We start from the raw sequence: 27,678 nt of genomic DNA on the forward strand, positions 1-27,678 counted from the left end.
TTCTCCAAGTGTACAACACTTTTATTGATCAACGATCAACTTAGGCTTACATGATTACAAGTATACAAGAAATCACTTAAAGTGTGACCAGTGAAGATGCTTCCTCTTCCCTTCCTCTGCCTCCCTCACCGAGGCTGCAGCCAAACAATTAAACACCCGTGAAACTCGGATTTAGTCTCTGAATCTCACCATCACAAGAATATTTCAACCCTTCTGCTGTACTGTCAACCCAATATGGGTCCATCGTTTAGCAAAGCACAGGCGCCTTTTCGTCGGGGAGTTAATGTTAACTGCAGTCAACTGTTTGTTACTCTGTGGTCAGAGAGGAGGAGGGACGTACAGAGGAGAGGAAAAGGCATCATTACAGCTGTTCCTTATTTTTCATCCACACATATGGCACTCATTGAAACACTCATGTATAGACAATAACAGGCACGTGCATGCACGCAGGTCGTCCTTCTCGCTCCGCCCTGCAGGCCGGGGTGAGTCGTCCTCTCTGTTATCTTACACGACTTTACAACCGTCGAGTTGCTCTCGATACATCTCGATACATCTCCATCATGGCACAAATGTAAAACTCTAAATCTATAGATCTTTCTCTTAAAAGTCTTTGCTGCGTTAAAAAGTGTTTTTCGAAAGGCTGGTTTCACAACACTGGACTGGGCGACCACCAACGTGAAGCTTCAGCTTTCTTCAATCTTGGACTGCTTAGAAATCGATTTTTGATGCTACTCAGGCGGACTCTGAGATCAGTTATCTGATGGAGTGTGAACAGCAGCACCTCGAGGTGCATCGTTGAGAAATCAGTGAAGCTAGTTTGAGGAGAAAAGTCGACATTTAAAAAAGGAAATATAAAAAAGTGCTGCTGTGGCCCTGAAACATCAACATGTGGCTCAGGTTTCAAAGAAGAAGAAGGTGTCAGCCCAACATCTGGTTAATGTGATTTATCAGCTCTGATTCTGTACATAATACTATATAATTCATAAATATATTTTTATTGCACACACTGCCATAAACAAACATAAGTTAATTTAACTTTATTCATTATAATTTCACTGTTTAACAGAAATAAACTGATATTTAATTAAGTATCAATTTACCTTTTTTTTTAAACAGGATTAAAACTCTTGAGTTATGTCGTCAGCTGGACAAACAGCTGCTGGACGACACGTAGAGTGCTGTTCTCCTGGTTTGTCAAAATGATTAAAATGAAACATTCGGAGTCGTGGATGCAAACCTTTGCCCAGAATGACGCCTTTTGCTCATTTATACAAGCTTAAATCATCGATGACGTAATAAACATACGGTATCTGCACGGGGTCCACCCAGGGTAGTGAAGCCAGCCTTTAAACTCATTTAAACAGTATGTGTTGGGTATCATGGTGAAGTTCGTCTGCAGGAAGCCGCAGTCCTCTCCACACCTCGGGTTAATGTGCAGCGTCCAGTCAGTCCATGTGGTGCAACCGTAAGGCAGCTTTGTCTCGCTGTGCCCTGTAACGCACAGCTGGATGAGGCCACTAAGGAGTGTGTAAATGACAATCAAAGAAATGCGTGCTGAGGCGGGAACTGCGTGGAAACGTTAACGGGAGGTGAAGTGGGCTGGACGCCTGTGGAGCCAACGGTGCGTTTAGCAAGTCCACACCTGAGGGAGACGGGAAAGACACAGTAAGACAGGAGACGCACACAGGGACGCATCGGCTTTCAGAACGACCAGACAAAAGAAATATTTCTAATAATCTTGTTTTGAAAACGCACGAGATGCTGGTATAAGCAGAAAAAGGGTGACACAGGTGACATAAAGGGGAAAAAGGTGATGCAGTGGGTGGGTTAGCTCAGATTTAAGGGTGGGGGCGATCTGTCGTACCTTGACGGTGCTGTCGACGGCTCCGGAGAAGAGGCGCCCTCTGGAAACGGCGAGCGCTGTTACACTACCCTGGTGTCTCAGCAGAGTCTGGGTGCAGATCATGTTGTCCATGCTCCACACCTGCAACACACAAACGCAGCACTGCTGTCATGTTTGGCCCTGCACAGCGCGACTCGTAGGATCAGATGATGGGATGGTGTCGTCCCAGGACGGCGCTGAGTGAGGAGAAACCTGACAGCGTCAGCAGAACGTCACAGATGCTCTGTTGGATTTAGGTCAGGGGAGTGTGGGGGAACACCCGCCCACTAGTAAACCGACCACAGACGACTCAGATTAAAAATAAATAAAAAGTCTACAACCTTCTGTAATCTCATCTGATCCTGTTAATCAATGATCTACACATCCTAAAGGTAAGTGTGCTCGTTATATGAAAGCACTGAAACTAGTTCCACTTTGATAAACCACAGTGCTTGTGTCACTTCCCTTTAACCAGCTAATAAAAGTCAAGTTAGAAATGACTGACATCAGCAGTGTGAACTATCCCACTACCACCACGTCCGTCACCTGTCACAACATCCTGTTTCCACACCAGGCAATCTCGTTTCCTTTCATGTGAACTCACTCAGGCTCCGCCCATCCTGACCACAGCCTTGTATATATTTATTACATTGTTATTAACATCTTTGGGACGAAAATAGTGTTTTTCTGAGCGGCAGCTGTTGTATCCTGTAGGGGGCGTCGCTGAAGTCAGCTCATCAGCTGAGCACAGGGTTAAGATAGTTGTGTCCACTTTCATTTTTGGACTTAAACAAACAGATATGAGAGTGGGAGGAAAATATTTGACAAAATGTCAAAACTACTCCTGTAATTCTGTCTAATGACACAATGCACTAAAATGTATTTCAGTGGAATGCATCCACCTCAACACACACACACTAGGGCTGTCACGATTAGTCGACTAGTCACGATTACGTCGACTATCAAAATCATCGACGACTGATTTAATAGTCGACGTGTCGTTTGAAGCTTTGTAAGATCACAAAAGACGCAGGAATAAGTAGTAGGATTTAAGAGTGTAATAACGGACTGAAACAGAAGATGGCAGCACTGCATGTACAAGGATGCCAGCTGCCGTTAAACCCCGAAGAAGAAGAAGCTGTGTCACAGAATTCATAGCGCAGCCCAGCTCAGTTTCCAACAATGGCGGCAGCTAGTTAGTTTTAATATTACTCTTATTATTCTTTCTGGGTCACAAAATAAACGTTTAACATATTTTCAGGCGAGAATGTAGCTGTGTAAACCTCAAATATCTGCTCAGTTTATCAAGACACCACATATTTTCAAAAGCGCTCCGACGTTTTCGGAGACGTCTGTTAGCCACTAGCTCGATAGCTAGCCGGGGGCTAGGCTAACTAGAGCCGTGAGAACACCGGACTCCCGGCTAATCGTTTTCAAACCCACCGCCGTCTTTCGCTACTCAGGTTAAACATGATATATAAGTCACTTAGATAACTTAAAAATGTTATTGTTTGGCTTTTTTTAGTATTTTATTTGTTCCTGAGTAAATCGGTTTGGCTGAGATTAAAGTTATAGTTTTTACACAGCTGAATAAACGTCAAGCAGACAGCTGATTATCAGAAGTGTGAGATGCTCGAGAATTTACTCCGGTGTCCTGTTATATTTTAGATAGCAAGGAGTTTATTAAACTTCACCGAAACAATCTGCAAATTTCATTAAAATTTAATAAACTATCATCTTGTCTTTATTTTTAGTTAGCACATACCTTAAACACTTAGAGCTGTAAGCTAATGATAGTTATATAAGAGCAGATGCTGCTGGTGCAATAAGCTGTAGTTTTACCGCCAATGGATGATGATCTGATTAGTCGACTAATCGCTAAAATAATCGGTGACTAGTCGACTATCAAAATAATCGTTTGTGGCAGCCCTAACGCGCACACACACACACACACACGCACACACACACACACACACACACACACACACACACACACACACACACACACACACAGGACTCACCCTGAGGGAGCGGTCATAGGAAGCGCTGAACACTTTGGTCTGGTCGGGGGTGGAGATGACGGCCAGAGCGTAAACTGTTCCCACGTGACCCGTCAAGGTCCGCACCTGCTCTTTAGACTCAATATCCCACACCTGAGAGAACACACACACATCACCATTACCACCATCCTTCCTCCTACATCATCATCACAAACACAGAAAACAGCTGCACTGCTTCAGTCTTTGTGGTTGTGATCTGAACATCCACAGAAAAACAGATGCAACTATGAGATCAGTGCGTCCAACGGGATCAGTGACACGGGCGCAGCCACCGCCGAGAACGACAGAGGAAATGAAACCTTACGTGGATGAGGTTTTCATAGGTGCCACAGACGATGTGGTGGTTGGTGACAGCAATGGAGTAGACGCTGCCCCCACTGGTCTGCAGGACGTGAACACACTCCAGAGAGCGGATGTCCCAAATCTGACACACAGACAGAAAACAGTTTAGTGGAGAAAACAGGAGCGTGAGGGAATGAACACAGCGCGCTCGGTTATCAGCTGTGGAAAAAGTGAGTTACTCAGCAGCTGGAAGCCATCATCTCATCCCCACTGAATCACACGGTGTAACTGGCCAATTACAACACAGCACTGCAAACATTTAGGAAGCTGTAACCGCAGTATTTCATAGATGAATCTGATCATTCATAAGTTATGAAAAACATTTGTTGTGTAGTCAGTGAGTCACGTTCACAGTGTACAGCACAACAGGGCTGACAGGAGAGCAGAGGAGCATCAGGAGGCATCTCAATCCTCTATTTAAACTTAGAGTACAGTTAACTAAGCGTTAACTAAACACTGCTGTAAACATCCGGCTAACAGGAAACATCACTGATTCAAACGTTTCTGGCTACCTGCTGAATAGTGCGCTCATTCTCCCGTCATCTCTGATTTGATCTCCACTCCTCCTCCTCGTGGAAACAGGCTGTTTTTATGCCATTAGAGACCAATTGTCCCCCACCCCCCGCCTGTTATAGATTTAGATGTTTTCAAAAGCTCTCAAATAAAATGAAGAGAAATACAGTAAAACATGAGGACAGATGATGAGAACTGTAGAAAACAAGTCTGAAGTGTCACTTCAAGCCCAGCCTTTCCCACCACGTCCACTCACTTTCACTATTGTTATCTGCCTCAATGCTCCACAGAGTCAGAGTAAACATTTACCCATCATAGACTCAGAAATATCTTCAATGTTATGTTTCCAGAGACTTATTAAATACAATATTCAACAATGGTTCGACCAAGAAGCATGAGTGGATTTAGGTGAAATAAACACCAGATGAATACAATGTGAGCATAAAGAGCTGAGCCAGGATTTCACTGCAGTGAATAAGGAGAGAGTGTTTACATTGTGTTTACATTGTGATGCCACACAAAGGGTCTTTTTTGTGTTTTCATACTGTCCCACAAACAAAACCATCGAATGATTCCAATTAAACAAACTGTATCCAGGGATCAAACAGACCTTTGGGGACTTTGTATCCAGTCAAACGTAAGAAACTGCTAAAATATTTAGAAGCTTCACCGTCACCGACTGCTGCCAACATTTGTCAGAAGAGTTTCTGTGGGAAGCCGTTTCTAACTGGCTCCTCCAGTTAAAGCGATGGCGAGAGACCAGCTGCTCTCTCACAGGCGCCACATAACAGAGCGCCGGCATTCTTCCACAGACAGTCCTTCGTTCCTACAACCCGTCCCTCTCGCTTTGCTCTCTGTGCTCCCTTCAACGTCCCCGAGGTGGTCATTAGTGGCCAACTGCAGCAAGACAGACGTGAGCATACACAAACACACAGCATGAAACGAGCCCAGACACACACACACACACACACACACACACACACACACACACACACACACACACACACACACACACACACACACACACACACAGGCATTCCAAGTACTTTGAACAGTGAGGCAGTGAATGAAGCCGACGCACAAACTTTTGTCAGTGCTGAGAACATAACTGAGGGGACAGACTCATGGAGGCAGCTGTAACTGCACACGGGGGCTCAGACTGTCACCAACACCCACAGATGACAGAAAACACAGCTGGAGACTCTGACCGAGCTCAACACACTCGCAGCAGTGCCTGCATTAAAACCGAAATGTATCTTTGGCTGTTCGTCCAGCTCTGCGTGTCCATCTTCCTCCGGATGTTGTTTTATTTTTACACATTGAATGATCGACCACCACCTTCCAGATCCTCTCAAATCTGTCCCTGCCCAACCTGTTCGCTCTGCCACACCTAACGACCAAACTACGAACGCTTTGGATTACAACACAAAAACAACCTGTGCCTACAATAAGCATGTAATAAGCTCTGATCTCTGTTGTTGCTACGACACACGTGTGCAAAGTGTAACAGCGACAGACTGAGTGCTGAAAATTCTGGAAAACAGACTTTACTGCAGGAAAAGTTACTGTTGTGTTGCTATTGGTAACATTGTATAAAATTAGCTTCAGCTGACATTTTCAAGTTGACATGTTTTCTTTAATACATTCTGAAATGCAAATTAGTGAAAAACAAGTAATTTATAAAACTACAGCATTCAATTCATCTTCAATAGTTTGAAGGTTTTCTGCGGAGAGACGAGGATGAAGAATAACCAGCGACTCTGGTAAAACATCCCTGTTAGCCATGCTGGGTGTGAGCTGCTCAAATGTAAACTTTCACAGCATTAAATAAAGAACACAGCTGCTAGCATAACCTGGAGCCTGGAATAATGTAATAATATTACACTAAGTTAATGATGTGTGTGATTGTTTTAAACAGATAAACTAAAAAAACGAAATGGTCTTTATTTTTTTAATTGTAAAGGAAAAAAACAAAAACAAACATCGCCGCCCCACACAGCACATCTGCTTGGAATAAGGATAAAAATATAGTACTAACAAATATTAAGACCAGCTGCTGTGAAAACAACAAATATTTCAGGAATCTGTCAAAAACTGTTTAAAAATCTGAGCAAAAAATGAAAAAATTATTCAGTAGACAAATGACAACCTGAGTTTACGTTGTTAAATGTAACAAACACACTGGACTCTATGGGATCTTCAGAGAGGTGCATTGGCCCATCAGGAGGCCGAGGCTGTGCTGGGAGAAAGATCTGGGAATTCAGATTCCAGAGGATATTTGGAAGAAGCTGGTCTCATCGTCACAATCTCAGCTTATCCAATACACAGAAATAACTGGTCCCCCAGTAAGCTAGTCAGGTTGAATCTCACTGACAATGACACAAGCTGGAAATGTCAGAAAGAAGCTGCGACAAACGACCATTGGTAGGACGGGATTTTTAACCTTTGAATGGTCGTTTTTCTCCAGCGTCTGTTACCTGTTACCTGTTACAGAGGCTGTGGGTGCGTTTGGCTTTCCTGACAGGAGGCACTGGAAGTCATCTAACCCCTGTTACTTCAAGGAATGGACTGAAAAATGTCCAGAATGGTTGTATGAACGGATTACGCACACAGTTAAGAGGAGAGGAGATCATTTTTGCTGTCATAGACAATACGTCTTTTAGATAAAGTGATAAGTTGTTGTTGTTGTTTCTTTGACAGTGTGATGGCTGCATGCAACCACACAATTGAGATACTTGGGTAATATTCATTTGGTCTTTTGTCTTATGTTTACGTTGTGCTCTAAAGCTTCTGTGATCATAAGTTACCTATAATGCATGACAGCACGAAGCTATGGCCCAAATAGACTTTGCTTTGCATTGTTTGTTATTTTATATGGGTAGATGTTATATTGATTATATTTCTGCTCTCTCTGAGCTACCTGACCTCCGCTCCAGTCCTTCCTGGTTTGGCTGAAAGAGGAGGCTGAGGGTGGAGCTGGTTTAAATGCAGAAGCCAATAAAGTGGACTGGACCATCTATTGTGATCATGCAGGGGGGGTGGGGTTCTTCTTGAATGATGGTTAGCTGTTATCTCTTTAGTTTTCACCTTTGGTGTATATAATGGTTTATTCATTTGCTGTATAACTGGAGCTGTTTCTCATGTGGGCAGGTCAGTTTGTTGAGTTATGTTTTTGTTTGTGGCGTTCTGTTAAGTTAACCTCTTTTATGGGCCCACTTGGTTCTTAAAAACTTTATTTTTGTTATTTTAAATTTTTATAATCATCTTGTCCTTTTTGGGGGTCTAATAAAACCCATTTTTTTGAAGATTACATTTGTGCCTGTGTGTTCCTGGCTGCTTGGATCATGACAGACAGCCAGCAAAAGAAAGAAAATGTTTAATACAGCCAGTGGTCGAGGTCGTCTTTAGTTCCTGGGCACCTGTGTGTTTCGCCCCTTTGTTTTTGTTTTTTTGTTGTCGTTTCCCAGCAGCTGATTTGTTCCTTTTGGGTTTATTTTTCTTTTCTTCCTGTCTTGCTATTGTGCATTTCAGTTTGCTTTGTTTTTTGCAAATACGCAAAGGACAGAGAGCTGACAATTTTATCATTCCTGTAGTTTATGTTTGTCTGGATCTGTGCATCTAAAACGTGAATAAAACAAACAAACACACTGGACTCTATGGGATCTTCAGAGAGGTGCATTGGCCCATCAGGAGGCCGAGGCTGTGCTGGGAGAAAGATCTGGGAATTCAGATTCCAGAGGATATTTGGAAGAAGCTGGTCTCATCGTCACAATCTCAGCTTATCCAATACACAGAAATAACTGGTCCCCCAGTAAGCTAGTCAGGTTGAATCTCACTGACAATGACACAAGCTGGAAATGTCAGAAAGAAGCTGCGACAAACGACCATTGGTAGGACGGGATTTTTAACCTTTGAATGGTCGTTTTTCTCCAGCGTCTGTTACCTGTTACAGAGGCTGTGGGTGCGTTTGGCTTTCCTGACAGGAGGCACTGGAAGTCATCTAACCCCTGTTACTTCAAGGAATGGACTGAAAAATGTCCAGAATGGTTGTATGAACGGATTACGCACACAGTTAAGAGGAGAGGAGATCATTTTTGCTGTCATAGACAATACGTCTTTTAGATAATGTGATAAGTTGTTGTTGTTTCTTTGACAGTGTGATGGCTGCATGCAACCACACAATTGAGATACTTGGGTAATATTCATTTGGTCTTTTGTCTTATGTTTACGTTGTGCTCTAAAGCTTCTGTGATCATAAGTTACCTATAATGCATGACAGCACGAAGCTATGGCCCAAATAGACTTTGCTTTGCATTGTTTGTTATTTTATATGGGTAGATGTTATATTGATTATATTTCTGCTCTTTCTGAGCTACCTGACCTCCGCTCCAGTCCTTCCTGGTTTGGCTGAAAGAGGAGGCTGAGGGTGGAGCTGGTTTAAATGCAGAAGCCAATAAAGTGGACTGGACCATCTATTGTGATCATGCAGGGGGGGTGGGGTTCTTCTTGAATGATGGTTAGCTGTTATCTCTTTAGTTTTCACCTTTGGTGTATATAATGGTTTATTCATTTGCTGTATAACTGGAGCTGTTTCTCATGTGGGCAGGTCAGTTTGTTGAGTTATGTTTTTGTTTGTGGCGTTCTGTTAAGTTAACCTCTTTTATGGGCCCACTTGGTTCTTAAAAACTTTATTTTTGTTATTTTAAATTTTTATAATCATCTTGTCCTTTTTGGGGGTCTAATAAAACCCATTTTTTTGAAGATTACATTTGTGCCTGTGTGTTCCTGGCTGCTTGGATCATGACAGACAGCCAGCAAAAGAAAGAAAATGTTTAATACAGCCAGTGGTCGAGGTCGTCTTTAGTTCCTGGGCACCTGTGTGTTTCGCCCCTTTGTTTTTGTTTTTGTTGTCGTTTCCCAGCAGCTGATTTGTTCCTTTTGGGTTTATTTTTCTTTTCTTCCTGTCTTGCTATTGTGCATTTCAGTTTGCTTTGTTTTTTGCAAATAAGCAAAGGACAGAGAGCTGACAATATTATTATTCCTGTAGTTTATGTTTGTCTGGTTCTGTGCATCTAAAACGTGAATAAAACAAACAAACACACTGGACTTCTCTGAGCAGTCAGACATGAATCAGGCACAACTTTCAACATCAGAAACTATTTTTTCTGTTCAGGAGTTCAAGTAAATAACTGGAATTTAGTGTCTTAGTCAAAACAAAGTGAAGCATGTTAAGACTGTTTAATTGTTTTAATTGTGAATTAATGGGTAACAACAATAATTATATTTGAGCATTAAAAACATCATTTTGATTAAAGAATGATTTTGCTGGTGGAACAAACGTCACAGACAAATAAAAAAGGATTTTGTTTATAACCACTGCTGTTTTGGGCAGCTGTGAAATAAACCTCACGTTTTTTCTTTTCATCTTTGTTCGTACGTATCACATTTAAACAAAACTTAGAGATGTTTAACAGAACAGCACAAAGGAATCCAGATCCAGAAATCCTTCTGGCTCCAAGGACTCAGTTTGTGCATAAAGTGGAAATATGCAGCCTCACAATGCTTTTTTATTTTGTTTGAGTCGTTTATAGCTGCTGAGTTATGATAAGTAGGTAAACATTGCTCTTTCTTACCTTGATGGTCTGATATGAGCCGCTGTACAGGTGGTTCTGTGAGGCCACCAGCGCTCGAACCCAGTGATTGAGTCCCGTCAGCTCCTTCTTCAGCTTCAGCTCAGTGCCCACGATGTCCCAAACCTACACACACAAGAAAATCCACTGAACTAACAGAGGAGGAAAAAAGTGCTGCATTCAAAGAGTCAAAGAGTCAATAACATTACAAAAATACCAGATGGTGAAAAAAATATTAAACGTTTGGTAAAACATTTGTTTACTAGAGTAAAACATGGACATTTTAAATACTAGACTCATTTTCAGCTTCATCAACATACCACAAACAGCTCGTTTGTCACACTCACACAAACAGCTGAGCTGAGGCAGATAAAAGGACTTGAAACACAGCAGCAAGTCCACCTCTGAATGGCTCCAAACATGAATACCATTAAAATCAAATCAGACTGAACTGCTTCATGACCTTAACCCTTTAACCCTCTGGTCTCTAACCTGGCCAACGGTGGCCACTTCACTTTTCGGTTTTCAACCATTTTTGTTCTGTTAATGCAAATGGAATGAAACTTTCCAAAGGTGTGCATTTTATTAAAATTTTTTATTTTTCAACATCAGCTCCTTAATAATGTCAATAATATTCACTATACACCACATTGTTCCCGTTTTACTGATCGTGGCCATTTTTGGCCAATTGAAACCCATTATAACCACCTTTTTTGATTCCTTGTTACTGGCAGTACTATAGCATGCAATTTAGGTAAAATTGCTTTCATTCTAAACTCAACACATGAAAATTGTAGTTTTTCATTTTTTCTACCACATGAGATCCTTGGCCCATTTTCTGCCAAGCAAGCAATTTCATGTAATATTCTTGGTTTCCACTAGGTGGGGTTGATGGGTTACCACACTCCAATGGACCAATATAATGAAACAATTTTGACATAGGTTTGGTCTTAAGGATCTGATAGTTTGTGTTTGTGCATGACATTGCAGCACAAACATGTATTTGCAAGATAGACTGGAATAAATAATGACGCATCAAACATTACATAGGCTGCAGTGAATTCCTGTGGATGCAGGATATTGAGCTTTGAGGTTCCCAGTCAAACTTAGCTTTGAAGCACATGTGAAAAGCACTTTTACTCTTGTATTTTTCATAAAAAGAGACCATACCCAAAATATTAACTCTAGAAACAAAAACAAAAACAAAAAAACCCCAATCACAGGACATTTTGCACAGTTCAAACCTGCAGCTGCAGCGCAAACAACAACAAACACTGTTTGTAAACGTGTCCTGGAGTTTATGCAGGTGCAGACGTTGCTACTGCTGTAAGTCAACCTAACAGCTTCCAGACCATTTATTCTGGCAATATGGCAAGAAGGTGGGAGTGTCCCCCCCCCAGAGGGGACAAAGGGACCCCCTGATGATCCTCTAATCGCCTGAGCCAAGGTGTGAAACTGGGTGTGAACTCTGGCTGATTGGGAATCACACCCAGTTCAAAGCGTATAATATCTAAATTTGAATTATATTTTGGTTTTCATGACTAGGACTGGTGCTAATTTAAAAAATCAAGTCAATGAAAGTAGAAAAATGTTTTAATATATATGAATTTTATAGTATTTTGAAAACGTAAACATGGGTGGCCATTTTTGGCCACGAACAAAATGAGAGGGTTTTTTTGTTTTTCTGTCACAGCACAAAAAACCAAAGATACATAAAACTCATTGATACTTTTAATTATTGCTATGCATCTAACCTCCATCATGGTTAGAAAATAAATCAGTTTGCATGTATTATTTAGGAAAAAAATGGGGATTTTATGCTTTTATCCCTTTGTAAATCATTTAAATTATGTAATTTAACTGTGATTTAAAGGGTTAAAAGTCTGGATTTGAATTAAATTTTGGTCTTGATGAACAGCGCTGATACTAATCTAAAAAAATCATGTCAAAAAAAGTGGAAATTTTTCTTAATATATATGAATTTTATAGCATTTTGTAAATGTAAACAGGGGGTGGCCATTTTTGGAAGTTTTTATGTTTTTTCTGTCACTGCACAAAAAAACAAAGATGCATAAAACTCATTGATACTTTTAATTATTGTTATACATCTAACCTCCACCATGGTTAGAAAGTAAATCAGATGGCATGTTTTATTTGGAAAAAAATTGGGGTTTTGTGATTTTTTTCCATTTATGAGTTCCTAGGATTATTTGATTTAACTGGTATTTAAAGGGTTAAAATTATGAATTTGAATGAAATTTTGGTCTTGATGAACAGCACTGGTACTAATCTAAAGAATCATGTCAAAAAAAGTGGAAATTTTTCTTAATATATATGAATTTTATAGCATTTTGTAAATGTAAACAGGGGGTGGCCATTTTTGGCCACGAACAAGCTGAGAGGAAGTTTTTATGTTTTTCTGTCACTGCACAAAAAAACAAAGATGTATAAAAGTCATTGATACTGTTAATTATTGCTATGCATCTAACCTCCATCATGGTTAGAAAGTAAATCAGATGGCATGTTTTATTTGGAAAAAAATTGGGGTTTTGTGATTTTTTTCCATTTATGAGTTCCTAGGATTATGTGATCTAACTGGTATTTAAAGGGTTAAAATTATGAATTTGAATGAAATTTTGATTTTCATGAACAGCACTGGTGCTAATCTAAAAATCATGTCAAAAAAAGTGGGAATTTTTCTTAATATATATGAATTTTATAGCATTTTGTAAACGTAAACAAGGGGTGGCCATTTTTGGCCACGAACAAGCTGAGAGGAAGTTTTTATGTTTTTGCTCTCCCTGCACAAAAATAACAATGCATTATAATCAATGTTGATGTGGATCAATTACATGCCCCAGACTCTACTATTAATAATACAAGAAATTTCAGTAGCAATGCAATTATATAAAATTGCGAGATTTGAGGTTGTCTTCCAGCTAGTGCAGTGGACAAACAAACTGGTGTTTAAAGGGTTAAAAATGTAAAAAGTAATAATAATTTTATATTTATGAAAAGAACTGAAGTTACTTAAAAGCTTTATGCAAAAAAAATGGCAAAAAAAACATAAAAATAATAAAAATTACAGACCTAATCTGTAGGTGGCCACTTTTGGCCACGAACAAGCTGAAAGGGTAGTGATTTTGAACAGGGTCAGAGGGTTAAGACCTACCATAGAACCAAGTCCGCCAGAGCTTATATTATATGTTTACATGCTGTGGAGCCATTTTTGGGAGCATTTCAAGTTGCTATACATCAATACAACCATTACAGCCTAAATTTTAATAATATGTCTGCATTAAGTGCATAGTAATTACATACATTGCAAAAAAGTGCAATAAACTACAAAAAAATTGAAAATCGTTTTTGTTTTTTTAACATATATTTCTAGTTAGAGAAATTTAAGAGGCTTATCCCTCAAAACTGTAAATACAAAAAAGTTGCACAAAATAGTTTCCCACCACAGGAAATTTATTTTGAGTGTCTTCATAGTTTTATTTTTGAAATACACCAATTTTTATATACTGCAGGAAAAACGAAAATAAATATTATGATGCAAATTTGCAAAAAAGCAGCATATGCATCAAAATAAACTATTTCCAGCAGTGCAATATGAGTCCTAAGCATCCCAGAAACCACACAGAAAGTCATAAAGTCAAAGATAACTTTTAAAAACACCAGTATAGGCTCATGAGGCCCTGATGGTAAAAAAAAAAAAACAAAACTACATTTCCGCGAAAATGACGTCACTTCCGGTTTCGGGCAGGTCATGGCGGACATGCGATAGTTCGCGCTGATGGACGTAGGAAGTGTTACGAACAGCTGATCGGATCAGCAAAGCGTGTTTCTGGAATATTATGTTTTTGTTGCTGCAAGTGCTTTTTATGCAGTTTTTGCAAAGCTATATGTGGAAGGAAACTGTGACCGAGGACAAGCTGATGGCAGAAGATGTAAGTACAACTCCTCCGGTTTCATATGCAAAAAAAAATTATTGCGCTAGCTTACGTGGTTGCAGAGCTACAGGGATTTAAAAATAGTTGCGCAAAACGGAGCGTGCTGCTCTGACCGGTTTTAAAGGGTTAAAAAGGAGTTCATGCTGGAAATCCCCCCGATGTGGCCGAACTGAAACAATTCTGCAAAGAGTGGCTCAAAATTCCTCCGCAGTCATATGAAGACAAATATCAGAAAGGCATGATTGTCACAACCAGTTCTGACATTTAGAAGAGAAATGACTTTTGCACATTGTCCCAGGCAGTTTGTGTAACTGTGTTTAATTTAATCAATGAAATCTTCTTTTAAAAACAGCATTTTTTATTTACTCTGGTCAACTTTTCCTAATGCTAAAAGTCATCTGATGACCTGAAACATGTTTAAAAACAAAAAACAAGAAATCAGAAATTTAAACAGCACTGCAGAGGTGGAAACATTCAGGCGTAATCTGTTACTGATGTTGAGAAAGGCTGAGTGAAGGGGGTTGGAGCGGGGGGAGGGAAAGCCTCAAGTAGGGAAAGTCCCTTTGGTGCGAGCACTGACATCACTGACATGCAGCACCAATGCATCCTCTTCTTCTCTGTCACTAAAGTTTATTTATTTTTCACATTTTCATATTCTTTGCAGATGTCAGCTGTGCAGGATTTGGGCAAATCCATCTACTTCTACAGATTTGAAAACCATAAAAGAACCTGTGTGAAATATGCTGCACAGAACAGTACCTTGATGGCCTTGAGGGAGCCGCTGAACAACATGTTGTGGGAGGAGACCAGTGTGCATACGGGGTTGTCATGGGCACGGATAGTATTGACTTTCTGGAGCGTCTGAATGTCCCACACCTACGCAAGATGCACAGTTGGAGGGGAAATGCATGACACAAATAAATGAGCTCGACATATGAAAACTTTCCATCGTGAAATTTTATAAGCTTGGTGCTAAAAGAGGGAGGACGCAGTGATGTTACTTACAATGATGGTGCAATCTGCAGAGCCACTGTATAGCCTGTTACTATGGAGAGGAAAAACACAACTGAGTCATCCTGAGATTCCTGCAGCTGAGAGAAATCCAGTGATTACAACATGTGTGCATGATGAATTATGTTACCCTTGGATACACAGAGCCAGCACGATGCCATCATGGCCCTCCAGGGTTTTCTGACATTTGTAGGTGGTGCAGGTGTCCCACACCTTAGAGGAAGAGAAGCGTCACTTAGTATTTCTGTGCACAGCAACAACTCTACAATTCCTACTTTCTACAAAACAGGGTTACATGTGGAAATAGGAGTGAGCAGGCAAAAATAGCACGTATGCAAAAACGGGGAAATGAGTGTAGCCGTTACCTTAATCGTCTTATCAGAGGAGCCAGAGAAGAGCAGGTCTCCGGTGGAGTAGACACAGAGACACCAGACGGGACCCTGGTGGCCCACAAATGTCCCCTTACACTTGAAGATCTGCTGGGGGTCGTATGCTACACACAGGCAGAAAGATAGACTGGATTTGTATTTTTCACTGGAGAAACACAGTGCGGGAAAATAACTGAAACAAGAGGTCAAGAACTGAAAGGTGGATGAAGAAAAGGGAAATGGAAAAGCGTGAGCGGGGGGAGGAGGGGAATCCTGAGAGCTGGCAGAGCTACAATTTGACTTTCAGGTTAAAGCTTTCACAGATTTTCACCAATGCTGAGAGAGGAGAAGAGTAAAGGCTGACAGACACTTACAGCCCAGGATTCCCATGTTGAGCCTGGCGTTGATGTGGGACAGCTCATCCTGTAGGGACAAAGTAAGTATTTGTAGGCTTCTTAGTCACATAAACTCCAGTTCAATCATTCACACACTTACGTTAAGCATGGAGGCATCTCTACGAAACTCCATCAGGTCTTCGCTGAGCTTGCTCTGGTTCTCATCCAGCACATCTGAAACACACACAGACACACAAGGTCTTTAAGACGATGAGAAAAACTTAACTTAACTAAATGTTTACTATAATTATTAATTACGGATTGGTGCAGCGGCTGCAGTGATGCGGACGCTGTACCGGTCTGTGGTGGTGAAGAGAGAGCTGAGTGTAAAAGTGAAGCTCTCAATTTACCGGTCGATCTACGTCCCTACCCTCACCTGTGGCCACGAGCTGTGGGTAGTGACCGAAAGAAGGAGATCGCGGATACAAGCGGCAGAAATGAGCTTCCTCTGAAGGGTGGCTGGCCTCTCCCTTAGAGATAAGGTGAGAGGTTCAGACATCTGGGAGGGGCTCAGAGTAGAGCTGCTGCTGCTCCACATTGAAAGGAGCCAGCTGAGGTGGTTCGGGCATCTGACAAGGAAGCCTCCTGGGCGCCTCCTGGGTGAGGTGTTCCACCGGGGGGGGGCAGACCCAAGACAAGCTGGAGAGATTATATCTCTTGGCTGGCCTGGGAACGCCTTGGTGTTCCCCGGATAAGCTGGAGGAGGTGGCTGGGGAGAGGGAGGTCTGGGCTTCTCTGCTTAGGCTGCTGCCCCCACGACCGGCCCCGCATAAAGCGGAAGAAGATGGATGGATGGATATTAATTACCCAGGTTATGTGTCTCTTTTTATTTTAAGTCTGTGCTGCATTTTGCAAATCATGAAGTGCTACTTTCTTATATAGTTTCTCCATTACAGAGCATAAGGCAGCATTTGAGAGGGTCTCCTACTAGCTCCTAAAGGAGCAGTTACCTGTAGCAGCACGCCGACTGATTTAGTAGTTTTTAAATCTGTAGCCTTCAACCCTACCCACACCGAGTTAAGAGACAACACGCATAAGGAGATGCACGTGATGCAGATTCTTAAAAGGCTCCAATTTTAACTCACACATGGATAACACTCCATCATATCCAAGATCATCTCCATTCCCCATACCCCCCTTTCCTTTGCGGCCCAAAAACAAACCTGATAAACCTGCACTTCTTCTGTCAGCAAGTAAATGGTAAATGGACTGGTTCTTATAAAGCGCTTTTCTACTCTTCTGAGCACTCAAAGCGCTTTACACAACTTGTGCATTCACCCATTCACACAAGCATTGTTCTAAGTGCTTTTTAAGTATGCACTCTGATGATTTGGGGTTAATATCTTGCCCAGGGATATTTGGCATGCAGACTCGGGGAAGCCAGGAATTGAACCACCAACCTTCCGATCAGTAGATGACCTGCTCTACCGCCTGAGCTACAGCCACCCCAAGTAACTACAGCTGTTAATGGTTTGCTGTTATACATTGCAAGTGGTGGATGTTTATATTTATACAAACATGTTGGGGACACAGACCCATGATGGTGCAATGAGTCGCCACTGGCAGCCATTCAAAAGAAAGTAAACATCATAGGGAGACGAGCTAAGACGGCTTCAGACGGAGGATGAACTAAGATGCTGCACATAGGGCTGGGCCATATTATACCGTTCACGGTAATACAGGTACAATGCTAGGCAACGATAAGAAAATGAAATATTGCGATAGAATGTGGGTAAAACGCACATGCGCAGTGCCGAAAAAAATACGGCGGTAACGGAGAATGAGGAAAGCAGATTGTTGAGTGAAACGGATGAACCAGAATTAGTTTGTAAAAATGGTGCAACTTAACTGGTTTGGTGTTTGTCCGTCAGATACAAAACACAGCACATTTTTTGTAGAACATGCAAGCGGGCCGTCGTTATTGCCGTATTTGTCGCACTAAGGTGCTCGTAAATCTGTGAGTAATCTGGGTCCTAAACTCCGTCCTTTAAGGTCCCGAAGTCAAATGAACATCACTGAGAGTTAAAAACTGTCTAAATTCTTTCATCTGTAATAAAATCATCAGCATTTCTGCTTTACCAGGTGTAACTATGAAGTTTAGCATCCAGGCATCCATGAAAACAGAATTTATTACATTTAACGGAGTTAGAAGTTAGCAGGAAGCTAGCGGAAGTTAGCTCGCTAGTTTTGCTAGTTACCTAAACATGATATAGCATGTTCTGACTGAGATTTCTGACAAAATTCAAACGTACAGCTCTGCTGTCACTTCCAACATAAACGAAGACAGAAAACTAAACAGCAGTGACGTTTGTAGGGTTACTGAAGTTGGGCTAGCTGGTAGATAATGATGTGCTACGTGTGGCTAGCTACACCGCTATGTTAGCATAACATAAACAGTGAAGCTGGAGGATGAACGCTAACTTTTTTCCACTCGATAAAAGTTAACGTGAAGGTTCCTGACGGTTAGAGACAAATGAAATCTCATGGCAGGATGCTGTAAACGGACCAAACTTCAGTCAGGAGAACAACTGAGATAATCCATCCACAATACGAGGTTAGTCATTAATATACTGCAACAACATGGGAACAGAGCAGCTGTGATAGAATACAGCATTAATGAATCAATGGTACAGAAGTGGAGGAAGCAAGAAGAATGAGTTGAATAAAGTTTGATTTATCTGACTGCTTTGTTTTGCTTAATGTGTCTTATAATCCCGTGCAGCTTATGGTCCGAAAAATACATATTTGACTTTTTTATTTGGCACACTGCAGTTTAATGTTACAAAGCACCTCTTTTTAACTTCAGTGGATATCATACATGGTTATACTCAGGATATGTCAGCCCATTTCTACTGGAGATGCCTTTTGGTTAAACTTTCAGCAAGGAATTTGCATTTGCACTGTTAAATGTTTATATAGCATTAATGCACATAAAAAAACAGCTTCTTGTTTAAGTAAAATAAATGGATGGGGTTTTTGCGCTAGTAAAGTTGTGGAGTTGTATTTTGTCTCGCAGAAATTATATCGTCAGTTATATTGTTATCGCAAATTTTCAAATATATATCGTGATATATATTTTTGGCCATATCGCCCTGCCCTAGCTGCACACATGTATGGTATAAGACGAATACAAATTATTTTGAACAAAGCTCCTCTAAGAAGAGCTCAAGAATAAAAAGATAGAACTAAAAATAATCCTTGCGACAAAGTCCATGCGACTTTGGAAACTGGCCTGACCAAACTAAAACTATTTACCAACGACTATAGTTCCACTTAAAGCCTTATTAAGTAAACGAACTAAGTCAGAACTTCCCTTCAGTCTGTGAAACATCCAGAGGAAGCTCATACTTCCTCTGGAGAAGTATGATCTTCTTACTGAATCTAATTTGATGGCTCCTAGAGTCGATAACAACAAAACGCACATCTTGGTATTCAGTATATGTTGTGCTGATAATATACTGAACACTCAAATAAGCCGAAGTGTGAAGACATGTCTGATCTATTCATGATATTAGTCTGAGAGTCTGCACTTGGCTTTCACATGCACTGCTTTGCTGAATACTCGGGCAAAGCGAACTATTTAAAACACATCCTTTATATAAGCTGTATACCTGAGGTACCACAGCACCTGTTTCTTGACAGCTATACAGCATCACTGAGCCACATACAAGCAGCCCACCTGCTCACTGAAGCTCAACTACATCTTGTTCCAAGCATATAAATATGCAAACGATGTTGCTGAATGTTAGAAAAAGAGAACTGAGTCTTAGTTCTGCTTTTCTGTCATCTCACCAAATTTGAGCTCCAGGTTTTTCTCTAGCTGATCCAACTTCTCAGATAATTTCCCCAACATGGAGCGTAGGAAAGCGATGTCTTGGTCCTTCTGAGCCAGAGTGAGCTGCATCTCATGGAACCTAAGCAGTCAGACGTCACATTAGGATGGAGAGGTTAACAGAAACGGTTCAGCACAACAAAAGTCTGTTTATCTGAGCTCACCTGTCGTCAGTCTGCTGCAGAAACTCCTTGAGACCCTCAAATTTACAGACCTCCAGGTGTGTTTCATATGTGTCCTGGTTGCCTATGAATGTGCAGCTGTTGGCAAGGAGACAAGATGCAGATTACTGACAAGTAAAACAGAGCAAATATGAATACAGTAAAGTAACAGCGCCAATGGAAAAAAGCAAGAAATCATTTCATAGAATGAACAAAATATGCTGAGAAAGGTGAAAATAAGACATCAAAGCGCTGTTTTTAGGATTACCCATATTTGGAGTGTGGACATTTGATGTGTTCGCATTCTTTGAGGTGAGCCTCCAGGTTCATGGTGAGCAACGGCGGGCAGGAGGGGTTGTTTGGGCATCGCACAGGCCTGTAGTCACAGCTGGCCTCGTGTTCTCTGCAAACAGATGTTGGGACGATGAAAGCAGAAAATGTTTTTTAACAGGATACAAACAGACCACACAGCACTTTAGATTTCAGAAAGGTTTCCTTACTTGCGTGTAGATAGTTTGATTGTGAACGGGCAGCCCAGCGGGTCCACCTCGTAGGCTCCAGGTTTTCCGGCCACTGAGGTGTTGGAGGCCGTGGCGCCGGCCGCGCTGCTGCCTACGGCCCTGCAGCCGTATTTACAGTGGATGAAGAGCTCTCCAATCTGCTCGGCTACTGCAATGTTGTTCACCACAACCGTTAACTTCGCTGCATCCACGGGGCACTTATCTGCAAGGAGCACAAATATTAATTAGGTAGGGTTAAAATCGAGTAAACGTCAAAATTGAACTGCAATAAATGTCTGTTACACATTTTTTAGGGTTACCTGAAGTCAAGGCACATCGTCTGCAGAAAGTGTGCTGCAGAAAGAGGAAGTTAGAGTTAGTTTAGTTTTACTTTGCGTTAAAACATCTGGATATTTGGAGAGCTCTGACAGTCACACATGCATCTAATAAAGAGTGGCAGCTTTTCTGATTTACTGCAACACTGGCAGAAATTGTTGGCCGCCAGGGATTTACAGCCACTTCTGCTAGTGCATTTAAAATAACCTAGAATATTGTGGAAATGCGTTTGTTTTTTTTAGTACGTCATTAAAAAGGGTAAACATTCATATAGTCACATGAGTCAGAAATCCAGTAACTCAGGCACTGGGTGTGCCCTGTATGATCCCCTTTCTCAAGCAGTCCTTTGTCATCACTATTTTATTTATTTGACAGCTGGATATCAACAGCATGTCAGTTTAGCACTTTTTCAGAGTCACAATAAAACTGTTAGAGCAGGGGTGGGCAACTCCAGGTCTCGAGGGCCGGTGCCCTGCAGGTTTTAGATGTCCTTGAACCAACACAGCTGATTTAAACGGCTAAATTAGCTCCTCAACATGTCCTGAAGTTCTCCAGAGGCCTGGTAATGAACTAATCATGTGATTCAGGTGTGTTGACCCAAGGTGAGATCTAAAACCTGCAGGACACCGGCCCTCGGGGCCTGGAGTTGCCCACCCCTGCTTTAGAGGAAACCGAGCACAACTGTGATGAAATTTGTTGGAGGTTTTTACAAGCTGTTGGACAAACTATGGAAAAAAAGAGGAAAAACTTTCAAAGCACAGGCAGACGGACAGAAAGAAAAAGATTACAAGTTAAAAGAAGACTCACCCCACACGTGGTGATGACGGGGTCCTTGAAGACGTTGCAACACAGCTGGCAGCAAAGCTTGACTGAAGGCTGCTCGGCAAAGACCTGCGGCTCCTGCTCACAAACATAAACTTGTGTTAATTTACTCAACTCCAAAACTCTGTGTGTCTGTGTAGATCTCTAAATGTACTGAAGGCATCTGTTTATATTTGCTTCCATATATGTAGAATAAATATAAGTGCCGGCTGCCATACCGTGTCCTCCTCCTCCTCGTGCAGAGAGAAGGTGGAGCGCAAGGACATGTTGGACTCGGAATGGAGAGATCGGACTGAGATGGCCGAATCTGACCTGCGAGGAGTACCGATGGGAGGCTGAGGAAGGGAAAAGAAGCAGCGAGGAAGAAGAGGTCATAAACAAATCCCACACACATCACAGCAACTCCTCATGCGTGCAAATATGAAAAAGATGCAGAGCATGAAAACATTTCATGTTTTAGTCCAATAAATGATCACTTTGACTGAGTTATTATGAACTGGATGTTGAGTTGGACGTGTGCTTACCATTCCATCGTCGTCATCACGGGGGGAGTAGGTCAGAGTGCTCGAGGAGGAAGGAGTCCGTCTGTGCTGCTTGTAAGTGCTGGAGCCTTCTGCTGAGAAAAGAAAGGGAATACTCAGAGGAAAGAGCACTACAGTAAAACAAAACTTCAGTGACATCAAGCAAACACGCAGTGGTGTGTTAGTTATGTGTCACCTTTAGCTCCAGCAGCTGAGAAAGTTGGAGCGAATGAGGCCTCCATCCTGCTCTGCAGGGAAGAAAGATGCACAGACGGAATAGCTCAGAGTCAAAGTTTATTTTAAAATAAAACAAAAGCTGTGATGGGAACACATTGCATATCATGAGTGCAATGAATACTAATCCTGCTACATGATTCAAATTTCTGCAAGTGTCTCTCACCCCGTTGCCAGAGTCTGCTGAGGGGCTGGAGGGGCTGCTGGGGATGGTTGCTGTGCTAGCTATCGCTGCTCCTCCGGAGTATCGGTTGTAACGAGGAGTTTTACCACTGCTCATAACCCAAAGCACACACTCAGAATATGTGAGGAAAGACTATCAGGTAGCTGGACTGCTAGGCCTAGGAAGAGGTAAAAGGACAAAGAGGATATTAGCGTGACACATACTGTAAAAACATTATCAGTTGGTAGGGTTATTTCCCTCCGACCAGAACTACAGAAGTCCGAGTAAAAAGAGCTTAAGCACGTAATGCTTGCTTTAAGTTAGAGTTGTGTTTTAACACAGAACAAAAATAAAAATAAAAGTTGGCCCACAGTTGGCTCGAGGAATGCCAGCAACTGGCAGAAGCTACAGCACAGCTTTAATCGACATGAGAGGCAACGCAGTGAAAAAGAAACGACACGGTGGAGTTACTGTTGTTAAGGCGACGTTTGACCTACTTTACTGGCCTTAAACACAACAACACAATCAAACATAATTATTTCAATTCACAGAAAAGATGACGTTTGTGAAGAAGTTTCATGTTTTAGTCTGTTTAGACTATCCAGAAAACCCAGAGCACAAATCCAGCAATAACAGGAAGTTCAAAGTTCAGTCATTCATTAATTAACTGGTTAAATTAAAAACTCTAAAGTTCTAATGTTTCCTTTCTGCTAGTACTGTGTCGTTTGTCTCATTCACAAATATACACACAAAAAACTCCTCAGGTAGCCCCAGACTGAAATCTGAGGCCCAGCTGATCTGAGAGGAAGTAATGTGACTTTTTTTAATGTCATGACAGGATTTCCTATCTTTCTGTGAACAAAACGTGGCCTCGTGCTGCTTTACAAGAAAGCTTTTCAGTTTTGGGACGGTTCGAGCAGAACTGAAGTAACAACATAGACTACTGAGAATGAGAAATATTATTATTTAGTTACTGAACTGACAACAAATTAAGAAATTCAGACTGTTTTGATTTGTCTAATGCCTAAACAGAACATGCTCTGAGTCAGTGCATTAAATGTTTGTCGTTTTTGAACTGTTGGTCAGGCAAAAGAAGACATCTGAACACTGATTTTCAGACCATTGAAAAAAGTAGATGTCAGCTTGAAGTGGACTTATGCTCATTCCCCCCCCCCCCGTTTGACACACCTTTCTGCTGATTGTGCTTTGTGGCTGACATGACCATATTAGGAAATTTGCTCCAATGACATAATACAGAGCCAAGAGCAGAAAAAACTGAAGCTGGCGCTTTAGTTTCCCAAGGATTTCTTGCATATATCCCATCTTTATTTCATAGGAGCATCCAATTTTGTAATTCTTCTTTTGGCCACAGCCAGCTCACCCGATCCCTTGCAACCTCCTCTGTAAATGGACTGATTCTTATATTGCCCTTTTCTACTCTCCCGGAGTACTCAAAGCGCTCTATACAACATGCCTCATTCACCCATTCACACCCACTCATACAAGCAAAAACACAAGTGCAACTAATAAACATTCACACACACTCCGATGATGCGTTCATCGGAGGGCAATTTGGGGTTAATATCTTGCCCAAGGATATTTGGCATGCAGACTGGGGAAGCCAGGAATCGAGCCACCAACCTACCAAGCTGATCTGCTCTACCGCCTGAGCCACAGCCAACCCTGTCACATCAACCCTCTCCATGTCCTTCTCGTGACATCCATGAACCTGCTCCTTGTTATGCTTCCAACTGGCAGCTCGATTTTGATTATCATATCCCCAATATATCCATTATCCCTCCTCTTCACATGTCCAAACCATCTCAGTAAGGCAAGACGAATCCTACCTGTGGCTGTTGCACACACTCCACTTTCTTGACACTGTTCACTGTACCCTTTCAAATAACGCAGTTTTCAGCAAAGACTTCAGCTTCTACACAGTGTTTGCAGATAGTTCTCCTTCTTCTGCTGTTTTCAGATTCTACTACACGGCATTCACACAGCATTTTCGCAGGAAATGCAACTTTTTCTAGTTGCTATCTGTCTTTCATATTAAGACATAAAAAAAATAAGGTAAAACATAATAGGTCGTGTTTATTGACAAAGTGAAATAATTCTAAGTCTCTTAACTGGGAGAGTAAAGCTGCATCAGCCAGCAGCAGATCAGCAGAGGAAGTTCAAAATTCTACAAATTGTAGCTTCATCTCGGATGTTTGCCTCGCTCATTCACACACAAACACACATATACACTGTGTACACATATTGGTAGAAAGTACACATGCAGATAGTTAGCAAACAATAGCATATCTCTAATCCTTCTACCTTGTTAAAAGTAGTGCTCCTCCAAAGATATACACCGAGTCCAACTTATTCGTGTGCTAAACTCGTGAAACTGTGCTCAACATCTGCAAACCGTCAAACCAAGGGGAGGAGTGAGGGAGACAGAGAGGGAGCAAAACAAGCACAATGGGGAGAGGGGGACGAGACAGCCAAAAAAAACAGTGACCCGGACAACTAGCTAATGATGCAAACGGAAAGGTATGCGGTCCGTGGGCTGCAGAGTCTGCCACTGAACCTATTCAGGAGCTGTACTCGCTGTCATAAGCCCGGAGATCCCCGTAAAAAAGGGGGGCGGAACACGAACACACACACACAACGGAACAAAGTTAAAGACAGCTAGCTGGCTAAATGCTTAAACGCGGAATATATAAGCGAATAGGCGTGAAGCGCGAGTTTCCTACTATAAAAGAAAGCTGTCTACAACCGTGTCTGCCTGCAGTCATGTTGTCAACAACCATGTAAACTGCGACAATTGCTAACCTTAAGTATCTTCTTTGCTAGCTTAACTTAGCTTATGTTACATTTTCATTAGCAATCACTGCGACTAACAGTCTGTGGCAAGAAAAACTAAAAACAACGGTCGAATAATCCGCTTTATTTTGTATTCAGCAAGAACATGATTACAAAAAAGTCGTTTTGGCTTAGTTTTGTACACTTACCATTATATCTGTTTAACAACAGCGCAGCTCCAATTTTCTAGACGAATTCTGAAATCTTCCTCTTTGCCTCACATACACACAGCTCAAGATACCGCAGTGTGTTCTGGGACATGTAGTCGAACTCGTAACGCGTTCGATTCGTCAGTATATTTTTCTCCGCTCTTAGACTATACCACCCACAATGCACCTCGCGCACCTGCCATTGGACTTGATGCTGTCAGTAAAATTCCGCAAACCAACTGGGAAGTGCGTTATTCCCAAATAAATCCACAGTCTGACGAGTTCAGCCTCGGTATTGGTTCCTGACCGACACGGACACGGAGCGGCCACCATCACGTTATACGTGCAGGGCCCGTGGACGGTGGTCTGATGCGGAGAGGTGTTGAAGTGTAAAATAATGTTACAAATGCTGTGATTTCTCCGGAAATGGCGACATTTGGAACACATGAGCTTATTTCCATCATATTGCGCCACTCTCATAGACAACTTATTCCCAAATGACACGGAAATACTACTACTGATAAATTATATCAGCCAGCATCTTCGAGTGTTTACAGTTTATGATAGAAAGAATCAGATTAATAAACTGGACTGAAAGTAAAGAACACATACACACGTTTAATGACACAGAACTGGACAATATTAGACAATAATATGAATAACACTGGGCGTACTGCACAGTGTTTTGTGTCATGTATGCTGTCATTTTGTTGAAATCATATAATCATATATAACATATCATTTCAAACAAGTATGTTTCCAAACAGAATAAAAAAAGCTAAACACATAACTATTAAATATACGAATCTATAAGCAGACACTACTTCACAAACCACAACCAGCTGGGTTAGTCATGACCTTATAAAAAGACGTGCTACAATAAATAATAATATATTAATTTTAAAAAAGGAACCTTATGGCATCAGAATATAGTTTTTCCCAGTAACTATGACAATGTTTTATATTTCATATAGTGTAGAAATTATGTGTAACTAGAAGTATATTTATTCCTGTAATTCAGGTTTATATAAATAAGGAAGGGCAGCGTGGTGGCACTGTGGTTTGCAATGTTGCCTCACATCAAGAACATTCAGTTCCACCATCAGGTTTTTCTGTGTTTGCCTGGTTCTCTCTGGGTTCTCTGGCTTCCTCCCACAGTCCAGTTAAATAGAGTTAGTGGGGATAGAGTAACTGGAAACTGAAAATTGCCCATAGGTGTGAATGTGAGTGCGAATGGCTGTGTCTATGTGTTAGCCCTGCAACCAGGGTGTAGCATGGCTCTCGCCCTGAGAAAGCTGGGATAGCCTCCAGCTCCCTGAGTTCTGCGCAAGGTCAAGTTACTTGAAAAAAGTAATCAGTAACTAATTACTGATTACTTCCCCAAAAAAGTAATTTTTTTCGCTGTAAAAAGAAGTTTTCTTCCCGCGCACAACGGACACTAATGTTTTTGTCACTTTTTATGGAATCAAACTCAAAGTAAGGTCAGTACTTCCACGCTTTAAACGCTGCACGCTCATACTCTCTCTGCACTCGATATATGATCCATTGTTGATCTGCACACAGCTGTTGTCACGAACGTCGCACTCGCTTACGTCACTGTCATGAGACATTCTCGCAAAAAAATCACAGTTTTAGTAACGCAGTAACGCAGCGTTCCTACGGGAAAGTAACGTAATCTAATTACCGTTTTTGCAATAGTAATCCCTTACTTTACTGTTACCTGAAAAAGTAATCGGATTACAGTAACGCGTTACTGCCCATCTCTGGTTCTGCGACCCTGAAAAGGATGAGCGGAAGAGAATGGATGGATAAATAATAATTGATAATTTATGGAGAAGAGGTTTAAATAAGTTTGCACTTTCTGCCACTCTGTTTCATATGTAAACTAAATAAGCAAATGTCAAGATACGCTTCGTATTCAACTTTTTTTTAATTGTATTTTTTTTGTTCTATTTT

General features: G+C 41.4%; 1 protein-coding gene across 3 annotated transcripts; it reads right to left on the reverse strand.

Annotated features, from left to right (window-relative positions):
• traf7 (TNF receptor-associated factor 7) lies at positions 1 to 25,944 on the reverse strand. 3 transcript variants are annotated; one of them, XM_085157051.1, is made up of 22 exons: positions 25,723 to 25,944; positions 22,727 to 22,901; positions 22,523 to 22,574; positions 22,330 to 22,418; positions 22,024 to 22,140; positions 21,791 to 21,883; positions 20,968 to 21,001; positions 20,648 to 20,870; positions 20,416 to 20,550; positions 20,151 to 20,246; positions 19,947 to 20,068; positions 16,255 to 16,328; positions 16,134 to 16,182; positions 15,757 to 15,884; positions 15,522 to 15,604; positions 15,386 to 15,425; positions 15,140 to 15,256; positions 10,431 to 10,553; positions 4,247 to 4,366; positions 3,904 to 4,035; positions 1,865 to 1,984; positions 1 to 1,642 (listed from the first exon to the last, which is right to left on the reverse strand). In XM_085157051.1, the coding sequence occupies exons 2-22, from the start codon at positions 22,838 to 22,840 to the stop codon at positions 1,628 to 1,630; spliced, it is 2,076 nt and encodes a 691-aa protein (XP_085013177.1). In that variant the 5' UTR covers positions 22,841 to 22,901; positions 25,723 to 25,944; the 3' UTR covers positions 1 to 1,627. The 3 variants fall into 3 exon arrangements, with proteins under 3 accessions (XP_085013177.1, XP_085013175.1, XP_085013176.1); XM_085157049.1 differs by having other exon boundaries at positions 22,330 to 22,421; positions 25,723 to 25,938; XM_085157050.1 differs by lacking the exon at positions 25,723 to 25,944 and adding an exon at positions 25,046 to 25,705 and having other exon boundaries at positions 22,330 to 22,421.
• Positions 25,945 to 27,678: the final 1,734 nt, after the last annotated feature.

Source organism: Neolamprologus multifasciatus, chromosome 4 (assembly GCF_963576455.1).
Source record: "Neolamprologus multifasciatus chromosome 4, fNeoMul1.2, whole genome shotgun sequence".
In the NCBI taxonomy this organism is placed as follows: Eukaryota; Metazoa; Chordata; class Actinopteri; order Cichliformes; family Cichlidae; genus Neolamprologus; species Neolamprologus multifasciatus.